This window comes from Saccopteryx bilineata, chromosome 5 (genome assembly GCF_036850765.1).
Source record: "Saccopteryx bilineata isolate mSacBil1 chromosome 5, mSacBil1_pri_phased_curated, whole genome shotgun sequence".
Lineage (NCBI taxonomy): Eukaryota > Metazoa > Chordata > Mammalia > Chiroptera > Emballonuridae > Saccopteryx > Saccopteryx bilineata.
Window position 1 is genome coordinate 17,629,578 of NC_089494.1, and position 19,007 is coordinate 17,648,584.

Here is a 19,007-nt window from a genome sequence, read left to right on the forward strand (position 1 = left end):
ACCCAATGGAGGATAATAGCTGCCCAGACAACTTAGTGGAGGAAGAAGATTTTAATAGTAGCCAGTGGAGCACGAGGGGCTAGTAGCACCAGAGCACGAGCTCCCCGAAGTTAGACTAAAAAGTTAGTCACCTTTTACAGTGTCCGAGCAAGGGGCTCGTGATTCCTTTGTCTGAGGTCCTACTGCACCTCCTGACTCAAGGTTGGGGTGAGGGAGTTCTTGGCGGGCCAGCAAGGCTGAAGGGGTTTCCGGACCCCTGGCCCTGTCTATTTACAGATCTTGTTTCTCTTGTAAGTATTGTTAGAGTCTCCAGTAGGTCAGTTAGAGATCTCCTGTTAGAGTTAAAGAGGTGGATCATCTTTAACTGGCTGAACAGTCATTCCTGCAGGCCCCTTGTCCTGCATTCTTCTAGTTTCTCCTCTCAGTGCCCTCAGTAGGTGACATTGATAGAACTGGAATCCAGGCACACACGCAGAACCCTTTCTGCTCTTAATTAAGATTCATAAGCGTGCCTATTCTGATTTTTATGCTCCTTATCTTAGGGTTTATGCTTCCCCACTCATGTATCTTTACTGGTCCCCACCCAAATATAACCCTTTTTGCCAATCCTGAGACTAGGAAATAAAGGTGGTGGTCGTTGGGGAAAAGTATGTATCAAAAAGGGTATGGCCAAGTGGGAATTCTACTAAGGCACATATCCGGTGGAGGATGGATGAGGTGGGTGGCCGCCCCGCTGACAGGGCTCTTACGCTACGTATGACGCAAATAAGCATAAGAGCTGGGGGTGGAGATGCTGTCACCACCCACCCCGGGTTGGCTGAATTGCGGCGAGAGGGGCGTGTAGACCCCGCCTCATAGGTGGGTGGGGAGTGGCAGGCCCCGCCTTGGACCCTCCGCCGGGCTCCCGCCGGCGTCGCTGCGGCTCAGGCTGAGGAGCGAGCGCGCGGAGCCGGGGAGGATGCGGCGCCCGCGGCGGCCTGGGGGTCCCGGGGGATCCGGGAGTCTCCGGGTGCTCCTCTGCCTCCTGCTGCTGAGCTGCCGCCCGGGAGGCTGCAGCGCCATTAGTGCCCACGGTCAGGAGGAAAGGGGGAAGCCGGGATGGAGGAGTATGGTGCCGGGAGCACAGCTCAGTGGGGGTGCGGGGAAGTGCCTTGAAGGTGGGAAGCTCGGGTAGAACGTGCGTGGAGCGGGGTGGGGGGAGGCACTGTGAGAGGAGAGGGCGTCTGAGAGGAAAGGGGCGTAGGCCTGGAAGTGGGGCTGGGAATACGGGGCGGGACCTCAGAGCAGGGGGCTCAGGGGCAGATAGCGGGTTTGGGAAGAGGAATGGAGGTGCGTATGAGCAGAAGGACTCAGAAACAAGCGGTGCGTATGAACAGAAGGACTCAGAAACAAGCTACAAGTCCACGGGAGAAGCAAGTCGTGCTAAAGCGCCAAAGAAGCGGCGACCGGTGCAAAGTGGCGGAGAGGGGGATAGGAGGAGGGCGGGGGGACCCTGATCTCCGGGCCGTAGGAGTCGGGGCAGCGATCTTCGTTGTCCCAGCTCCCCGTAGAAAATCAGGCCACGGGAAGGGGTCAGGGTTTTTCTTTATGCCGAGAGAGGTCGATTGCTGTGATCTGGTCTCCGACCAGAGAGGGACAGCTGCGGGAGAAGGCAAGAAGAGGGTGAAGCGGGAAGGGTCCTCTCCCTTCCTTCTCCCCACAGCCTGGCCCGGTGCTGACTCACGTCTTAGCGGACAGAGACAGTCAGCGCTGACTCATGGGTCGGGGGAGGGTGGGGGCAAGGGGCGCGTGGGGGAAGGGGCGCAGCCTAGCCGCCTGGCACTCTCCTTCAGCGCGGGCTGGGAGGCCAGTGAAGGATACTTCCGGTGGCGCTGTGTCGGCAGGATGGTAGGTGAAGGCTGGAGCGGTGGAAGGGTCCTGTCCCGTGGAGACTCCGTGCCCTGTCACCCTTCCCTCTCCCATAACTTCTTCCAGACAAGCCCTCGGCAGCTCCAGGCTCAGGACTTCAGCACCACGGACAGCGCCAGCGACCCCAAGCAGGGGCAGCGTGGGGAGCATTGCCTTAGAGTCACCCAACCCTTCTCCCTTTATTACACAGAGCGTAGATGTGCTAGGGTTTTTACCTCTTCTGAGGCCCCCAGACCATCATGGTCAGGATGCTTTTAAAGATTTGGGAAGGAAAGTCCTCTTTCCCTCAGAATTTGGCCACAAACTCCCCCATAGTAATTCTGTGAGAATAGAAGGGTATGATCCTACCCCTATGTACCTGGACCCCGTCATTCAGTTAAGCAAACTGAACCTTTTAGGGAAAGAACCCAAGACTCTTAGATTCTTAAAATCCAAAGCCAGACCCTGTGTTTCCTTCTCTTCCTCCTCTCCTCCTAGTTTAATCCTTTCCTTCTGATGAAAAAAAACGGACCCATCTGCTTCCCCTTTCCCCAGCCTGTCCATTCACCTGACCATCCTATGTGTGTGGTTGTCTAAACCTCTGCTCACCTGTCCCTCTACAGGCTGTCTGTTTGACCACAGACTCTGCTCCCACCTCGAAGTCTGTATTCAGGGTGAGTGAGGCCCGGGCATAGGATTTACAAGAGAGAGAGAGAGACAGTAAAGACTTGGGGGGAGGCCTGGAAGGGAGAAAGGTCCTTGGCTTGGCCAGAGGGTGAATGGCCTGGAGAATCAGAGCTCTCTGAAAGCAAGAGAGGAGATGAAGAGAGTCCTGCCCATTTGCAACCTGGACTTTGTTCAAGCCCCCTATTAACACAATGTTTATGCTCTTAGATGGCTTATTTGGACAGTGCCAAGTGGGGATGGGGCAGGCTCGGCCTCTTTTGCAAGTCACCTCCCCAATTCTTCAACGTTTACAAAGTGTGCTCCGACAGCTCATGTCTCAAGGTGAGGTCTGGGTGCACTAGAGGAGAGAGACTGGAACTTGAATAGATAAGGGTGGGGAAGTGAGGGGCCATCTGACTTAAGAAGAAGAATAGGAATAATAATTATGATAATGACAATAATATTTATTGAAAGGTCACTATGTAACATGTACTATTCTAACCATTTTATATCATGTTGTTTAAATTATCACAACAATCTCAGGAGGTATAGACTTCCATTTTACAGATGAGAAAATTAAGGCTCAGAAAAGTTCAGCAAGTTGCCCAAGGTCACACAATTAGTAAGTGGCAGAGGACTCAAACTCAGTCTTACTGGAGGCAGTCTGACTCCAAAATCTGCTCTTGGGGGTGGGAGGAGAACAGCTCAGATCACCCACTGCGTCTCTGGACACCTCCCATTGCCCCTCTGCTCTGCCACATGTAATACACTGAGGGGAGGGGGTGCAGTTTTCATCTTCACTGCTCCCTGTCCTAGGCCCTCAGACTGCCCCCAGCCAACTTTGCCCTATCCTGTCCCCTGGCAGGACTGTCCTGGCATGATGACCTCACCCAGTATGTGATCTCCCAGGAGATGGAACGCATCCCCAAACTTCGCCTCCCAGAACCCCATCCAAGGGACCGGTAGGCATTCTTTCTCAACCAGTAGTACCCACGGCTGGCAGGTCTGTGGTCTTCGTGATGGACAGGGGGAAGGGGCTGGGACTTGGGCACCAAGGTCAACAGGCTGGTTGGTGCATGAATACAAGAGGTTCAGAAATGGCCACACACACAGTTAGGAGCTGAGATCATCCCTGGCGATCCGGCAAAGCAAGAGTGTTTTTTAAATGTTGTGAAAAAACTTGATATTTGGTATTTTAAAAGAAGTTTCAAAGTAGTCATCATGGAAAAATTAGAATTTTATTGGACCGAAGTTGTTTAATGTTTAGTTTCGCTTCTGCATGGAATTGTATATAAGAGATACTGTCATCTTTTTGTGGTTAGGGCCTTGGAAGGCCTTGTCCAGACCCTGTAGAGCAGAGAAGTGTCAATGAGGGCATGGGACCCAGATGAGGATATCAGGATGAAGCAGGCAGAGTGGGGCAGGGTGCAGTGTACTGGATATTTGAACCAGTGGAGAGCCAGGTGTGGGGACAGGCACACGGGGGCAGTGGGGCAAGCTGCGGCCACAGTTCATCAGAGAGGCACCCAGCTGCCTCCTCCTGCTGCTGTGCTCCCCTTCTCCATCCCTAGCCTCATGTTTCCCTAGCTTTTACCCTGTGTTTCAGGGACTCGGGGACACTTCCCAGGGAGGCATGGCTTTCTGGCCCCTCCCCATGCTACTCTCTCCTCCCCTGAGGCTGCCTCGTGTTCTAAGAAGTCAGGCTTACTCTAAACTGTTGCCCCTGTCTGGCCTCACCAGCTCTGCCTTGTAGGTTCCCTATGCCCTTGCCCCACACAGCCAACTTCCTCCCTTCCCACATACACTTTGCTTTCCTCCCTAGATCTGGCTGGGTGCCCAGGAGACCTGGTCCCGCTGGGGAGATGCTTCTACAGGGCATCCCCACTGGCTCCACCCCTGCTGCCTCTAACCGACTTCCTCGACCTCCAGTGGGTGGGGCCGGAGCTGGGCCTGGCTCCGCCCTGTCCCCTCTGCAGGCTGAGCTGCTGCCCCCTCTCTTGGAGCACCTGCTGCTGCCCCCACAGCCCCCGCATCCTGCCCTGAGTTATGAACCCACCCTGCTGCAGCCCTACCTGTTCCCTCAGGTGAGCCCTCCACACTGCCCGCCCTCACCCATCCCCAACCCTGATGTCGCTGTTACCTGGCTCTCTGGTTTTCCACAGTTTGGCTCCCACGATGCCTCCCGAGGCTCAGAGAGCTCCCCAGGGATGGTCAGTGTCGGCCCCCTGGCCAAGGCCGAAGCCTCTGCCCTCTTCAGAACTGCCCCCAAAGGCATGTTTGGAACTCACCCTGGCCACTCCTATGGGGACCCGCCAGGGCCTTCGCCTGCTCAGCTTTTCCAGGAGTCAGGTGTGCTCTACCTGACCCAGGAGCTGCCAGTGCCCAGCGGGGCCAGGGCACCGCGCCTGCCAGAGCAAGGGGACAGCGGCCGGGCAGAGGACTCCTCAGAGGGCTATGAAGAGGACAGACTAGACGGTCGTGGGGAGAAGACTCCTTCTCTGTCAGGGCAGCCAGGTGATCGTCCTCAACGTCATTCCCTTCCTGTGGGGGCTGCTTCTGTGGGTTCCTTTCTGACTACCCATGCACTTGTTCACTTGTCTTTGGAGTCAGTCGTACATTTAGCTACTGTGTACTGATCTCTGCCAGGCTCTGGGTAGGAGTGTGAAGACAGCTGGGGGTGGAGTGACATGACTTTTCAGATAGAGAGGCAAGATGTCCATGGTGGGCCTGAAGTTTGATCTTGGCCCCAGGAAGGTCTTTCCTTTAAACTGTGGACAAAGGCTGGGAGGGGAGGGAATTAGTGTTCTGATGTTTGAGAAAAAGTTCTTAAGTGTGCTAGTCCCCTCTCACCTCAGTTTACACATCTGAACCCCACAAGGCCATCTTGCCACCAGCCCTTAGCTCTGTCCCCTTCCCAGCAGACGTGGCTCTGCAGAGACTGACAGCCGTGCTGGCAGGCCGTGGGGTAGAGCTGCGCCAGCTGACTCCGGAGCAGCTCTCCACGCTCTCAGCCCTGCTGCAGCTGCTACCCAAGGCTGCAGGACGAAATCTGGGTGAGTGTCCAGGCAGGGACGGGCAACAACCTCTTGACCCCACCTCTCAAGGCCAGATGTAGCAGCCCAGAGGGGAGGGGTCAGGGAAGAGAGTTCTTTCAAGATACAGGTCATTGCCAGCAAAGGGCAGGGAGCAAGGGGGTGCAGTGGTGAGGGAGGAGTTAGACCAGGAAAGGACTGGAGGGTGGAAATAATGGGAAAAGAAGTCAACGAGGGTGTGAGCAGGCATCAAGAGGCACTGAGAAGGGTGGGTGGATGGTAGTAAGAACCGAAAGAGCTGCATGGCCAGTTCACAGGAGAAGGCAATATTTATGGATGAAAGGAGAACTGAGGCCCTGGCCAGTTGGCTCAGTGGTAGAGCGTCGGCCTGGCGTGCGGAAGTCCTGGGTTCGATTCCCGGCCAGGGCACGCAGGAGAGGCGCCCATCTGCTTCTCCACCCTTCCCCCCTCTCCTTCCTCTCTGTCTCTCTCTTCCCCTCCAGCAGTCGAGGCTCCATTGGAGCAAAAGATGGCCCGGGCGCTGGGGTTGGCCTCTGTCCCAGGCGCTAGAGTGGCTCTGGTCGCAACAGAGCGACGCCCCAGATGGGCAGAGCATCGCCCCCTGGTGGGCGTGCCGGGTGGATCCCGGTCGGGCGCATATGGGAGTCTGACTGCCTCCTCATTTCCAGCTTCAGAAAAAAAATTAAAATAAAATAAAATAAAAAAAAGAAAGGAGAACTGAACAAATAGTTTTGAGAGATGAGGCCAATGACAGAGGGAAGAGTTAATAAAACAATCAATTAAGACGGAAGCACAGAGTCATGAGGCCGTGCTAAGGGTGAGCCCAATGACAGGGTCTAGGTCACTGAATAAGAGGAAAAGGGCCACAGCAGATGTGACAGGCTGAGTCCTCTGCCTTTCCTCCCTGCTCCTTGTGTGGACCTTGGCCTTGGCCCTTTGCCCAGAATCTTGTTTTTCCTGTCTCTACAGGAGGGGTTGTAAACATTGGAGCTGACGTCAAGAAAGTGAGTCCCCAGCACCTCTCTGACCCACAAGTGCCCCACAACAGCAACCCCCCTTGCTGAAATCGAAACCTCAGGATCAGGAACCAGAATCTGTATCCTCCAACCCCTCGTTTTGGGGAAACCAATGCCCATAGACTGCAAGTCATTGATTGCCTAAGTCTCACCTCAAGTTGATGGCAGAGCCCAGACTAGAAGCTAGAATTCCTGATTCACTGCTTTGTCCAATACATTCATTTGCGACCATGCTCCGAGGGTCTCTAGGGGAAGAGGGAAGCTGTGAGCAGGCAGGATTCGGAGGCCCCTGGCACCTGAGGAGCTCTATCTCTTTCTCATCTGGATTTTGTGACTAAACCAAAGTCTAAAATCCCTTGCCTGCCTAGTCAGCTTCTCCCCTAAGTCCTAACCACGCTCCAGAGATTCCCCTCACTCCAGCCCCATCCTGTGGATTAGCACTGATCATGGGCCACTCACTCAATCCTCCATTCATTCATGCATGGCTGACTTTCCTGGGTGCCCTCTCTGCACCTAGCCCTGCACTGGGCCCTGGGAATAGAGGAGGAAGCACAGCCTGAGTGCCACTGTAGAGAGCGAGCTTGGGGTCCAGGGTATAGACCTTCGACCCTTCACTGTCCAGAGACCAGACTGCTCTCATCTCTTCTAAACAGACAATGGAGGAGCAGGTGCAAGGCGGAGACACAGCAAAGCCTCTGCCCACTACACCCACCCTGCTTGGAAACCCCACTGCCCACCCTACTTCCAGTAGAGCCCAGCAGGTGCTGAACTCTGGCTCCTCTGAGCCCCCTGAAGCTGCTGACGCCCCCGCCGTGCCCGTGCTGATGGAGAAAAAGAGTCCCCTGGGCCAGAGCCAGCCCACGGTGGCCGGGCAGCCTGCGGCTCAGCCCTCAGCGGAGGAATATGGCTACATTGTCACTGACCAGAAGTAAGGGCTCTGGCCTGGGGAAGCCTTCCAGTCTCCTGGGGGTTGGGCTGGCTTGCCTGGCCGGAAACAGAGCATAGAAATCCAGACGTAAAGTAGACAGGGGATTGGGCTGCCCTGCACTCCGGGAGTTGGCCTGTTTCAAGAAAGTGGCCAAGAGGGTCCCCGCCTTCCTTCCTCTGCCGGCTGCCCCTCCAGGCCCCTGAGTCTGGCTGCAGGAGTGAAACTGCTGGAGATCCTGGCTGAGCACGTGCACATGTCCGCAGGCAGCTTCATCAACATCAGGTGCTGCTGGTACCCGTCTGGGGAGCGGGGATCTAGAAGGCAGCCTGAGTGGGGAGGTGCCCGGAGGGGTTCAAAGGAGGAGGGGAAATCCAGGGTGAGGTCAAAGATGCCACCCTAGTCCTGCTGCTGACCCCATCCAATGTCTCCCTGGCCTCAAACCCCTTGTAGGGCATCTCTGCTTGGCCCCAGCCCTATCCTCTAGAGGGGAGATGGTCAGAGCTGGCCTCTCTCTTAGAGCCGTGGGCCTAGGGTGGGTGAGGTAGTAACATAGCTCCTATTCGGCAGTGTGGTGGGACCAGCTCTCACCTTCCGCATCCGGCACAATGAGCAGAACCTGTCTTTGGCTGATGTGACCCAGCAAGCTGGTAAATCCTGCTTGGCCCCAGCCCCAGCCCTAGTAGAATAAGCCCAGGCCCATGACTGATGCTCCCCTTGAAATAGTCCAATTCTACATGGGTCTTGCCAGCCAACTGGCATAGCATGACATGTGGTGGGTACTACCTGGGGTTGGAGAGAGCCTGACCTGTGTCCTCCCTGCAGGGCTGGTGAAGTCTGAACTGGAAGCACAGACTGGGTTCCAGATCTTGCAGACAGGAATGGGACAGGTATGAGCTAACTGGAGAGTCAGTCAAAGCCCCAGAGGGCTGATATTGCCCACAAGAACTGGAGCTGAAACCTCGTGTATTTGGTTGGCCCGCCCACTTCTCCAAAGCAGCTCTCCGCCATGTAGTTTTTTTTCTGGCCAGAAGATGGCCCCAGTATCTCCTTTTCCATTCTTAGGAAGGCAGCATGCTTGGCAAGAATTAGCTAAGATGCCCTTAGCCTTCTGAGCAGTCTCTAAATTCCAAGGGACGACCTTACAAAGAAAAGACATTGAATTCAAAATAGATTTCTATTCTGCATCCAACACTGATACTTCACAGTCTATTATTCAATTCCTTGGGTTCTCTCTCCACTTCTCAACATCCATTTTTTTTAATGCAAATACTCCTGGTGGGTGTTACCTGCCAACTCTTCAGCAGTTCAGTGTAGCTGAGAAGGAGGTTTTGGGGTCCATCTGTCTGTGTCACCGTGCTCCTGCCCACCCAGCTCTGCCCCGGGAGTTATCCTGGCGGGGAGCGTGTCATGGGAGGGGGGGGGTGAGAAGCCGCTCCTGAACGTCTCCCCTCCACCACCCGCCTCATTTGAGCCTTGTTCCCGCAGAGAGAGGAGGCGGCCGCAGTCCTCCCCAGACAGGCACACGGAGCTTCTCCCGTGCGCTCAGTACTGCTCGCTCTGGTGGCCCTGGCGGGTGTGGCCGGGCTGCTGGTGGCTCTGGCCCTGGCTCTGTGTGTGCGGCAGCATGCTCAGAAGCGGGAAAAGGAGCGCCTGGCAGCCCTGGGACCTGAGGGGGCCCACGGTGACACTACATTTGAATACCAGGTGGGCAGCCTCAGAAGTTGTTGAAAGGGAGTGAATGGAAGGGGCTTGGGAGCCTGGGTCTCACAGGGGGTGAGGGTGGGGAGTTGGGTGGGGAGTGAGCACCCATCCCATGGGGTCCCTGGGGGTTGCTGGAGGAGCTCCAGGGGAGGGATTGTGGGGTGTTTTAAATGGATGGGACTTGGAAGCAGATGGCCCCTAAGCTCTTCCCAGTGCTGTAGTTTTGGGGTTCTGTCATTCCAGTCCATAATATTTGAGGTTGTCCTAGGCATCACACTGCAGAACAACCCCCAAAAGACAAGGGCCAGGGCAGAAAACTACACCAGAGGAAGTGGGAGTCATTCAAAATCAATCAGGGATGAGCCCAGGGACCCAGAATTAAATGCAGGGCCCGTTGAAAAGGCCTCCGGGGACCCCTCTTGATCCTTCCTCTGCAGGACCTGTGTCGCCAACACATGGCCACAAAGTCCCTGTTCAGCCGGGCAGAGGGTCCGCCGGAGCCCTCGCGGGTGAGCAGCGTGTCCTCCCAGTTCAGCGACGCGGCCCAAGCCAGCCCCAGTTCCCACAGCAGCACGCCGTCCTGGTGCGAGGAGCCCGCCCAGGCCAACATGGACATCTCCACAGGACACATGATTCTGGTCAGGACCGGGCCCAGAGGGGGGAGGGGACGGGGTGGTGGGAGAGGCAGGGCTGGTGGGCGGGGCCAGAGCCAGGCTGTGCTGCTGCCTCTGCAGACGTACATGGAGGACCACCTGCGGAACCGGGATCGCTTGGCCAAGGAGTGGCAGGCCCTGTGTGCCTACCAGGCAGAACCCAACACCTGTGCCACCGCTCAGGGGGAGGGCAACATCAAAAAGAATCGCCACCCGGACTTCCTGCCTTGTGAGTGAGTCCTGCTGGCTGACCTGGCCCAGCCCTCTTTCTGTGGAGCTGTGGAGGGCGTGGGGGCAGAGGCTGGGCTCCTGGTTCAGGCGGAGCCACAGAGGGGCTAGGACCCAGTAACTGGAGGGATGCTTGGGGGGGCTCTGTGCAGATGACCATGCCCGCATCAAGCTGAAGCTGGACAGCAACCCTTCTCGGAGTGATTACATCAATGCCAGCCCCATTGTGAGTGGCCCTGGGTCCTGCCCCCACCTCTGCCCCATTCTTATCCTTTTCCCATAAATCCCACTCCTGTATGATCACCACCCACCCCACCTGAAGCCCTGGGATTGTGGGGCCTGATATCCTTGCATAGAAATGGAGGGTTCACCTGACCTGTGGTGGCGCAGTGGATAAAGCGTCGACCTGGAAATGCTGAGGTCGCCAGTTCGAAACCCTGGGCTTGCCTGGTCAAGGCACATATGGGAGTTGATGCTTCCAGCTCCTCCCCCCCTTCTCTCTCTCCTCTCTAAAATGAATAAATTTAAAAAAAAAGAAAGAAAGAAATGGAGGGTTCTCAGGCTCTCCCAAACCTTGACCTGCCCCCTGTGACCGAGCCTCTCTCCGGAGGCATTTCCCCTGTGGCTCACAGTGTATCTTCCCCGTCCCCAGATTGAGCATGACCCTCGGATGCCAGCCTACATAGCCACACAGGGCCCGCTGTCCCATACCATCGCAGACTTCTGGCAGGTGAGCTCCTGGAGGGAGGGCTTCTCCAGGGCCGAGAGCTCCGTGGGCAGCCAGCGCCAGCCAGGTCGCAGCGAGTTTAGAATGGAGTTCACCTGCGTCTCTGTTCCCAGATGGTGTGGGAGAGTGGCTGCACTGTCATTGTCATGCTGACCCCACTGGTGGAAGATGGTGTCAAGCAATGTGATCGCTACTGGCCTGACGAGGGCTCCTCTCTCTACCATATATATGAGGTCAGCAAGACCCCACAGCCAGGGGACAATGGGAGTGGGGAAAATGGATGGTAAGCATTTATACATTATGAATATATATGTATGTAAACATACACACGCGTACATACGTATATTCAGACATACACCTCTGTGTGGGTGTGGGTGTGCATGTCCATTCTAGGGCCCAGAAGCATTTGTAAGGACCTATCAGGAAAGGTACAGAAACAAAACCATAAACTGCCAAAACAGAAGCAAAAAGCTAAGAGCTAAGAGATCGGGAAGATAAATATGCCCAAAGACCATGAGTAAGACCTACTTAGGCCCTGGCCAGTTGCCTTGGCAGTAGAGCATCCGCTCAGCATGTGGAAGTCCCTTGTTTGATTCACAGCCAGGGCACACAGGAGAAGCATCCATCTGTTTCTCCACCCTTCCCCCTCTCCTTTCTCTCTATCTCTCTCTTCCTGTCCTGCAGCCAAGGCTCCATTGGAGCAAAGTCCTCGGCGGGGGCGCTGGGGATGGCTCCATGGCCTCCACTTCAGGTGCTACAGTCGCTCGGGTTGATACGGAGCAATGCCCCAGATGAGGGTGGGGGTGGGGGTGGGGGGTGGGGGGGAGCATCGCCCCCTGGTGGGCATGCTGGGTAGATTCCTGTCAGGCGCATGTGGGAGTCTGTCTGTCTGCCTCCCCTGTCCCCTACTTCTCACTTCAGAAAAATACAAAAATAATAATAATAACAAAATAAAATAAAATAAATAAATAAAAGATCTACTTAGCTTCAAGTTCCCTGGAGGCCAAAGCAAAGAAATACCATTACTCATACATTGCTTATGAAAAATAGGAACAAAGTTTTTCGTTAGGAGAGAGGCTAGGTAGGGAACTTGGCTGAGCAGCAGGGAAAGGAGGAGCAGTGCGGGACCAATGGGAGGTGACCCTCCCTGTAAGACACGAACCATTAAGAACACAACAGAAGCTTATCATCAGATGAGCACTGGATAGTAGATTGTTCATCACCAGATGAATGCTCAACAGTCTTTTTTTTTTTTTTTTTTTTCTGAAGCTGGAAACAGGGAGGGACAGTCAGACAGACTCCCACATGCGCCCGACCGGGATCCACCCGGCACGCCCACGAGGGGGCCGCCCTCCTCAGCCTCTGCCCCTCTGCGCGCTCTGCTCTGTTGCGACTAGAGCCACTCCAGCGCCTGGGGCAGAGGCCGAGGAGCCATCCCCAGTGCCCGGGCCAGCTTCGCTCCAGGGAGGGGAAGAGAGAGACAGAGAGGAAGGAGAGGGGGGAGGGGGAGGGGTGGAGAAGCAGATGGGCGCTTCTCCTCTGTGCCCTGGCCGGGAATCGAACCCGGGACTTCTGCACGCCAGGCCGACGCTCTACCACTGAGCCAACCGGCCAGGGCCAACAGTCTTTTTTTTTTTTTTAAGTTTCTTTTTATTGGTCTTACTCATGGTTCAAGAAAAAAATCAAATTATATTACAGAATTTACGTTTGTGCGTGTGTAGCACAGACACTTTGCTACACTATGAGAAAGAGGAAAGAGAAACTGACCTCAAGAAGCTCACAATAGTTATGTGTAGGTGGAAAAGCCACCAGTTGTCCTAAGCAGTAGATAAGTGACACAGATAGCTAAAATTCTTGGGGACAGTTGGGGCCGTCGGGGCAGGCGGATGGGTAAGCTTCCTGGAGGATTTAGAATTTGAAGAGACCTACGAGGCTGGGAGGACTTGGTGAAGCCAAGGCGCGAGCACGCAGACGTGGAGAGGCCCTGATGTGCTCAGGCCCGGCCCCTCCTTCTGGGCAGGTGAACCTGGTGTCTGAACACATCTGGTGCGAGGACTTCCTGGTGCGGAGCTTCTATCTGAAGAATGTGCAGACCCAGGAGACGCGCACGCTCACGCAGTTCCACTTCCTCAGCTGGCCGGCAGAGGGCACTCCGGTCTCCACTCGGCCGCTACTGGACTTCCGCAGGTGAGCGCGCTGGGGGTCGCCGGCCTGGGGCAGACGGTGGGGCGTCCCGAGGGAGGCTACCAGGGCCCGGGGAGAGAGCAGCACAGGAGCAGGGGACCCGGGGCTGGGTTCCCCCACGGTCTCCCAGGCCACGGGCTCCTCCTGGCCTTGGGAGGCAGACCCTTCCTGCCCCAGAGCCTGGCCTCTGACCTCCAGTCGCCCCCTTCCAGGTAGCCCCAAACCGGGACTGATGCTCCGTCTTTCCGTCCCCATCCCCCCACCGCTGTGGTCCAGCTGCGTTTCTGCTCTCTCAGATGTTCTGCTGTCTCCCTCTCAGGCCCTCCTTCTCTCTCTGCCTCTCTGTCTGGCTCCTCTTTTCCCCGGAGAAGCTCACCTTGTTTCTGGCCTTGCCCTGTCTCCCTCTGTCCCTCTACTTGGCCCCTGCCTCCTGACTCTGTTTCCCGCTGCCTGCTCTTCCAGGCGGCTGGGCTGGCACTACTCTGTGTCTGCTGTCCCCTCCTGATCTCACTCCCTCCTGCCCGTCTCCCCCTCTTTATCCCTCTCTGTCTCTTTGCCTCCACCTTCATTTCTCTTCCTCTGACTGTCGTTCTCTTCCCCTCCCTTCTCTTTCCCATCCTGTCTCCCCTCCATCCACCTGCTTCCCTATTCCTGTAACTCTGTGTCTCTGTCTCTTACTCTCCATCCCACTTCTCTCTGCGCCTGGTTCTTGTTCTGTCTCTCTCCACCCCTCTTTTTCTCTGCTTCCCTCCCATCTCTGCCTGTTTATTTCTGCCTCTCTGTCCTCCCTTTCCCCGTCTCGCCCTTCTTTGGTCTGTCTCCCCCTTTCTGTCTTTCTTTCTCCCCTCCCTCTTCTGCCTCTCCCCCCCACACACACACAGCTGCCAGTGTCATTTTTGTAGTCTGTAGCTAGTATTCTCACTCCAGTTGCATAGGCACAAACATGATCATTGGCAGGGATGGCCGCTGCATAGACAGGACAGATGGGGAGTGTGGGCCCAGGGACCCCCCTAAAGGATGCTGGGAGAGCTGGGGATGGGGAAGACACAGAGAAGGGAAAAATGCTGTCACCAGGAGTGCCTGAGAATCTCTGGGTCTTGGGGACTTGGTGTAATAGTGTGGGGCTGGGACGGGAAGCTCACTGAGGGACTTACCCTGTTCTGACACAGAAACCACGACCAGGCCTGGCCTCCAGCATCCTCTGCTCTACCCTCCCCAGACCCGTGACTGAGAAGCCTGTCCCACTGGCAGGGACCTCCCCCTCACTGCAGCCTCCTGCTCTTTCCCTGCCCCCTTGCCAGGCTGGCCTGAGGTCTCTAGATGATGGGCAGAGAGCAGAGCCACAGAGCCTGGGACTAGTTTCTGAGCCTCAGAACAATGGTTTCTAAAAAAATGCCAAAGGCATCAGAGCCATTTCCTGTTTTCCACATTTTTAAAATCCTTGTAGAACATGAACCCATTTTAAAGCTGTACAAGTAAGCTAAAAGGTTATGTTCCTTTGTTTAGGCTGGAATTATATAAACTCAGATGGCATTAGGCGCCCGGGAACAAATTAGTTGCTACTTAATAAATATAATATTTATTAAAGGTCACTAGATGAAAGGCAAAATACTTTTTTAAAGTTCTCAGAAAGTGACCTAAGCAACTTCATTGACCTCCCTCTGTTTGCTTACCTGTGAAATGAGGATGAGGACTCATATTTTAGGGGGTTTTGGCAAGAATCAATAGGATAAAGTCTGTAAAATCTTGTTTAAGTGACTAGCACATATAACAGGGCTCAATTCTATGATTATTAAATGATTGGGAACCACTATTGCAAATTCAGTTCAACCCCAGCACTGACATACCAGTGTGCTAGAAAACCATGTGGACTCCTGTAAAACCAGTCAGGGTCACCTGACTGCTACAAGTCTAGGGAAATCAGAGTGGGGGACCACTAAGTTCCAAGCTTCCCTTGAAACAATCTATTAATCCGTAAGAAGATCCTCCCTAGTCCTGATCCACTGAGGGTATCAGGGTTCTGCAATGACTTTTTTTTTCCTTTTTTTTTGTATTTTTCTGAAGCTGGAAACGGGGAGGCAGTCAGACAGACTCCTGCATGCGCCCGACCGGGATCCACCCGGCACGCCCACCAGGGGGTGATGCTCTGCCCCTCTGGGGCATCGCTCCATTGCAACCAGAGCCATTCTAGCACCTGAGGCAGAGGCCATAGAGCCATCCTCAGTGCCCGGGCCAACTTTGCTCCAATGGAGCCTTGGCTGTGGGAGGGGAAGAGAGAGACAGAGAGGAAGGAGAGGGGGAGGGGTGGAGAAGCAGATTGGCACTTCTTCTGTGTGCCCTGGCCGGGAATTGAACCCGAGACTCCTGCATTGCAGGGCAACGCTCTACCACTGAGCCAACCGCCCAGGGCCTGCAAGTGATTTTTAAAGCAAGACAGTTATAAGGGGCAAGGGCAGGTGGGACTGGGCCGCTAAGGGAGGGAGAATCCCTCTGCTCCTTGGTGAGCTGTGGTCAGTGCAGCGGACAAGGGTCTAAGTTCCAGGTAGACCCCGAATCTGCATATGACCCAACCACAGAGTGCCTGTGCTGAGGTGAGGCTGATTCAGAGTGACAGGCAGCAGTGCAATGTTCCGAGGTGAGGGATTATTCTCCCCTGACCAGAGGAACTTTGTGCCCAGAGCTATCGGACCTCACAGCTGAGGAGCACTAAAGGGAGCCGGAGTGGGGAGCAGGTCAGCCTGGGCAGATGTAGAGGAGGGCAGGGGACAGCACAGTGACATGGTCAGACTGACACCCTTGAAGTCCCCAGAAAGCCCGTTCTCCCTGTATTTCTAGCAGAGGTGTCTGTTAATAATATTATGTATTATCATTAATAGTAGCTTCCATAGGCCTGACCGGACAGTGGTGCAGTGGATAGAGCGTTGGACTGGGATGCGGAAGACTCAGGTTCGAGACCCCGAGGTCGCCAGCTTGAGCGCAGGCTCATCTGGTTTGAGCAAAAGCTCACCAGTTTGGACCCAAGGTCGCTGGCTCGAGCAAGGGGTTATTCGGTCGGCTGCAGGCCCACGGTCAAGGCACATATGAGAAAGCAATCAATGAACAACTAAGGTGTCGCAACAAAAAACTGATGATTGATGCTTCTCATTTCTCTCCATTCCTGTCTGTCTGTTCCTATCTATCCCTCTCTCTGACTCTCAATCTGTCTCTGTAAAGAAAAAAAAAAAAAGTAGCTACCATTTATTCAGCACCTACACCTACTGTGTGCCAGACCTTGCACTTAGTTGTTCTTTTTTTTTTTAATTTTTTTATTTATTCCTTTATAGAGGGAAGAGAATGAGGGAGAGAGAGAGAGAGAGGGAGAGAGAGAGAGAGAGAGAGAGAGAGAGAAAGAGGGGAGGAACAGGAAGCATCAACTCCCATATGTGCCTTGACCAGGCAAGCCCAGGGTTTTGAACCAGCGACCTCAGCATTCCAGGTCGATGCTTTATCCACTGCGCCACCACAGGTCAGGCCACTTAGTTGTTCTTTAATGGATTATCTCATGTAATCATGGTATGAACCCTAAGAAGAAGGTGACTGTTATTATCATCCCCACTTTACAGGTAGAGAACCAAGGCTCAAAGAGGTTAAATCAGTTGTTCCAGGTGCATAGTTTGGGCACAGAGCTTGTAAGGGACAAGGCGAGCCCAGGGCCACCCACACCCTCTTCAGTTCTTTGCCTTCAGCCCTGCTTCCTCTCTTTCGCTCTCTTCCCTCTCTGTCCTGGGCACGTGGGGAGAAGAGAAAGAGAGAGAGGCCTACAGGTGTGTGTTCCGGTTCTCCTTCCCCTCTGTGGGTGCCCCGGCCCTCATCCCCATTTCTCGTTACAGGAAGGTGAACAAGTGCTACCGGGGGCGCTCCTGCCCCATCATTGTGCACTGCAGGTGCGTGGAGGCTGGCGGGGGCGGGGCTGGGGATGGACAGGGACAGGGTGGGACATCCCAGGCCAGAGGGCCCTGAGGTGGGGCATTCTTGAAATTTGCCCCTCTAGTCCTACACCCTGTGCTCATCTCCCATGAGTGCTGCTTGCCTGTCCCCTGAGGCCAGCTGGCAATCAACAGTCCCTGGGCCACATTCAACATGCCATGTTTTGTTTTGTTTTTAATGGCCCATGAGCTAAGCATGATGTTCACATTTTTTAATGGTCGAAGGGGAAGGAAGGAAGAATGCGCAACAGATACTACATGCTCACAAAGTTGGAAATAGTTACCAGCTGGCCGTGTACACAAAAACTTTGTTGAACCAAAACCAGGCCAGAGGCAGGGAAACCCATTTGCATTCCCTCCTGCTGCCTCCCCCCCCATCCCCTCCCCAGAGCTGAGCCAGGGCTCTCCTTGCTTGTTGACCCGCTGCCCAAGTGACACCCCACAGGTCACAGGCTCCCAGCCTAAGGCTTGATTCCCAGGGCCCAGGTGCTATAACTGTCCCCTCATCCTTAGCTCACTGACACCCCCTCTGAGCCGGCCCTAGCGGCTCCACTCACGTCCTCCCCACCCAGTCTTCATCTCCTCCACCCCTCTCCCTTTTCCGCTGGATCCCGAGCTGAGCTGAGCCTGTTGCCATCCCCTGTTTCAGTGATGGCGCGGGGCGGACTGGCACCTACATCCTCATCGACATGGTACTGAACCGCATGGCCAAAGGTGAGGACCTTCCCCACAGTGCCTGCAGCTCAGCCCAGCCCCTAGCCTCCCGCCCCAGGACGCCCCAGGCCTTCTGGATCCTGTCCTCCTCCGGGCACCCTCTGAGTGGCCCCCTGTTTCCTGCCCCCCCCACTGCCCCCAGGAGTGAAAGAGATCGACATCGCAGCCACCCTGGAGCATGTCCGTGACCAACGACCCGGCCTTGTCCGCTCTAAGGTGACTGTTCCTCCCGACCCCAACCCTGACTGTCACCCTTCCCCAGGGAAACCGGCAACAGCTTGCCTTGCCTGCCCGCCTCCCCCTACCTGTCTCTGTACCTCCCCAGGAGAACCCCTGCTCCCCTTCCTAAAGCCCCCCCAACACACACACTGAGGCTGGGCAGAGACCAGGCCTCCCATGACCCTCCTCCAACTGCCCTTCCCAGGACCAGTTCGAGTTTGCCCTGACAGCTGTGGCCGAAGAGGTGAATGCCATCCTCAAGGCCTTGCCCCAGTGAGCCCCGGGGCCCCCGCGGGCAGCCAGGCTCTGTCCCTTTGCCTGTGTGAGCCTCTCTCTGTGTACCCACTCCTCACTCCCCAACCCGCACCCCAGCCCCTCCTGGACACAGCCCCTCCAACAGGAGTGTGGAAGGAAGGTGGGCAAAGTGGGCGGGGCAGGCCTGCCCGGCCTCCCCCGTGCGGAACCCAGGGCGCCCTGGGGGAGCTGGCAGCCAGACAGGAGAGCCATGGGCAGGCCTTGCGCCTAGAGCCTTCTCGTGCCTGATTGTCCTGGCCCCCATCCCTCCCCATTCTGAATGCTCCTAACATGTTCGTGGGGATACCCCACCCCCACCCTTCAATGTGGACAGACAGGGTGGAGGGGCCACCGCACCCCGCTCCCCTGCGCTCCCAGCCCCCGCTGCCCACTGTCCCGGCTCCCTGGCCCCCGCTCTGGCCCCTGCCGTCCTAACCTCTCGCAGAGCTCCTCTCCCCAGCCCCTGCCGTCGCGCCACCTGCTACTCGGCTCTCTCCCTCTGGCACAAGAGAACATTTCTAGAAAACTCTACTTTTGTATCAGTGTGAATAAAGTTAGTGTGTTGTGTGTGCAGCCGCATCCTGGACGCCCACGCGCTTCCGCCCGCTCAGCTGTAGGACGGCAGAGCTCCTTCTGGAGCCCGGTCTGCCGGGCTCCCCGAATGGGCGCTGGCTCTCCAGCATGGGAATGGGAGCTAACAAGGAGTGGTCCTGTCTCCCTGCTGTTTCCTGAGTGTCGGCCCTCTCCTAGGCGCCTGCATCCATTCACTTGT

At 55.7% G+C, this 19,007-nt stretch overlaps 1 protein-coding gene across 1 annotated transcript; it reads left to right on the forward strand.

Annotated features, from left to right (window-relative positions):
* Positions 1 to 875: 875 nt before the first annotated feature.
* Positions 876 to 18,807, forward strand: PTPRN (protein tyrosine phosphatase receptor type N). The gene is made up of 23 exons (XM_066280977.1): positions 876 to 1,073; positions 2,511 to 2,561; positions 2,782 to 2,895; positions 3,419 to 3,515; positions 4,376 to 4,637; positions 4,716 to 5,067; positions 5,475 to 5,606; positions 6,576 to 6,610; positions 7,276 to 7,550; positions 7,746 to 7,832; positions 8,118 to 8,197; positions 8,373 to 8,437; positions 9,036 to 9,254; positions 9,689 to 9,889; positions 9,986 to 10,133; positions 10,285 to 10,358; positions 10,785 to 10,862; positions 10,973 to 11,092; positions 12,880 to 13,046; positions 16,913 to 16,966; positions 17,658 to 17,722; positions 17,865 to 17,938; positions 18,147 to 18,807. The coding sequence occupies exons 1-23, from the start codon at positions 959 to 961 to the stop codon at positions 18,216 to 18,218; spliced, it is 2,937 nt and encodes a 978-aa protein (XP_066137074.1). The 5' UTR covers positions 876 to 958; the 3' UTR covers positions 18,219 to 18,807.
* The last annotated feature ends 200 nt before the right edge of the window (positions 18,808 to 19,007 follow it).

Coding starts and splice junctions, on each gene's coding strand:
- PTPRN (XM_066280977.1), top strand. CDS start 959: ATGCGGCGCCCGCGGCGGCCTGGGGGTCCCGGGGGATCCGGGAGTCTC. Junction 7,551..7,745: donor TACATTGTCACTGACCAGAA/GTAAGGGCTCTG, acceptor CTGCCCCTCCAG/GCCCCTGAGTCTGGCTGCAG. Junction 8,198..8,372: donor TGATGTGACCCAGCAAGCTG/GTAAATCCTGCT, acceptor TCCTCCCTGCAG/GGCTGGTGAAGTCTGAACTG.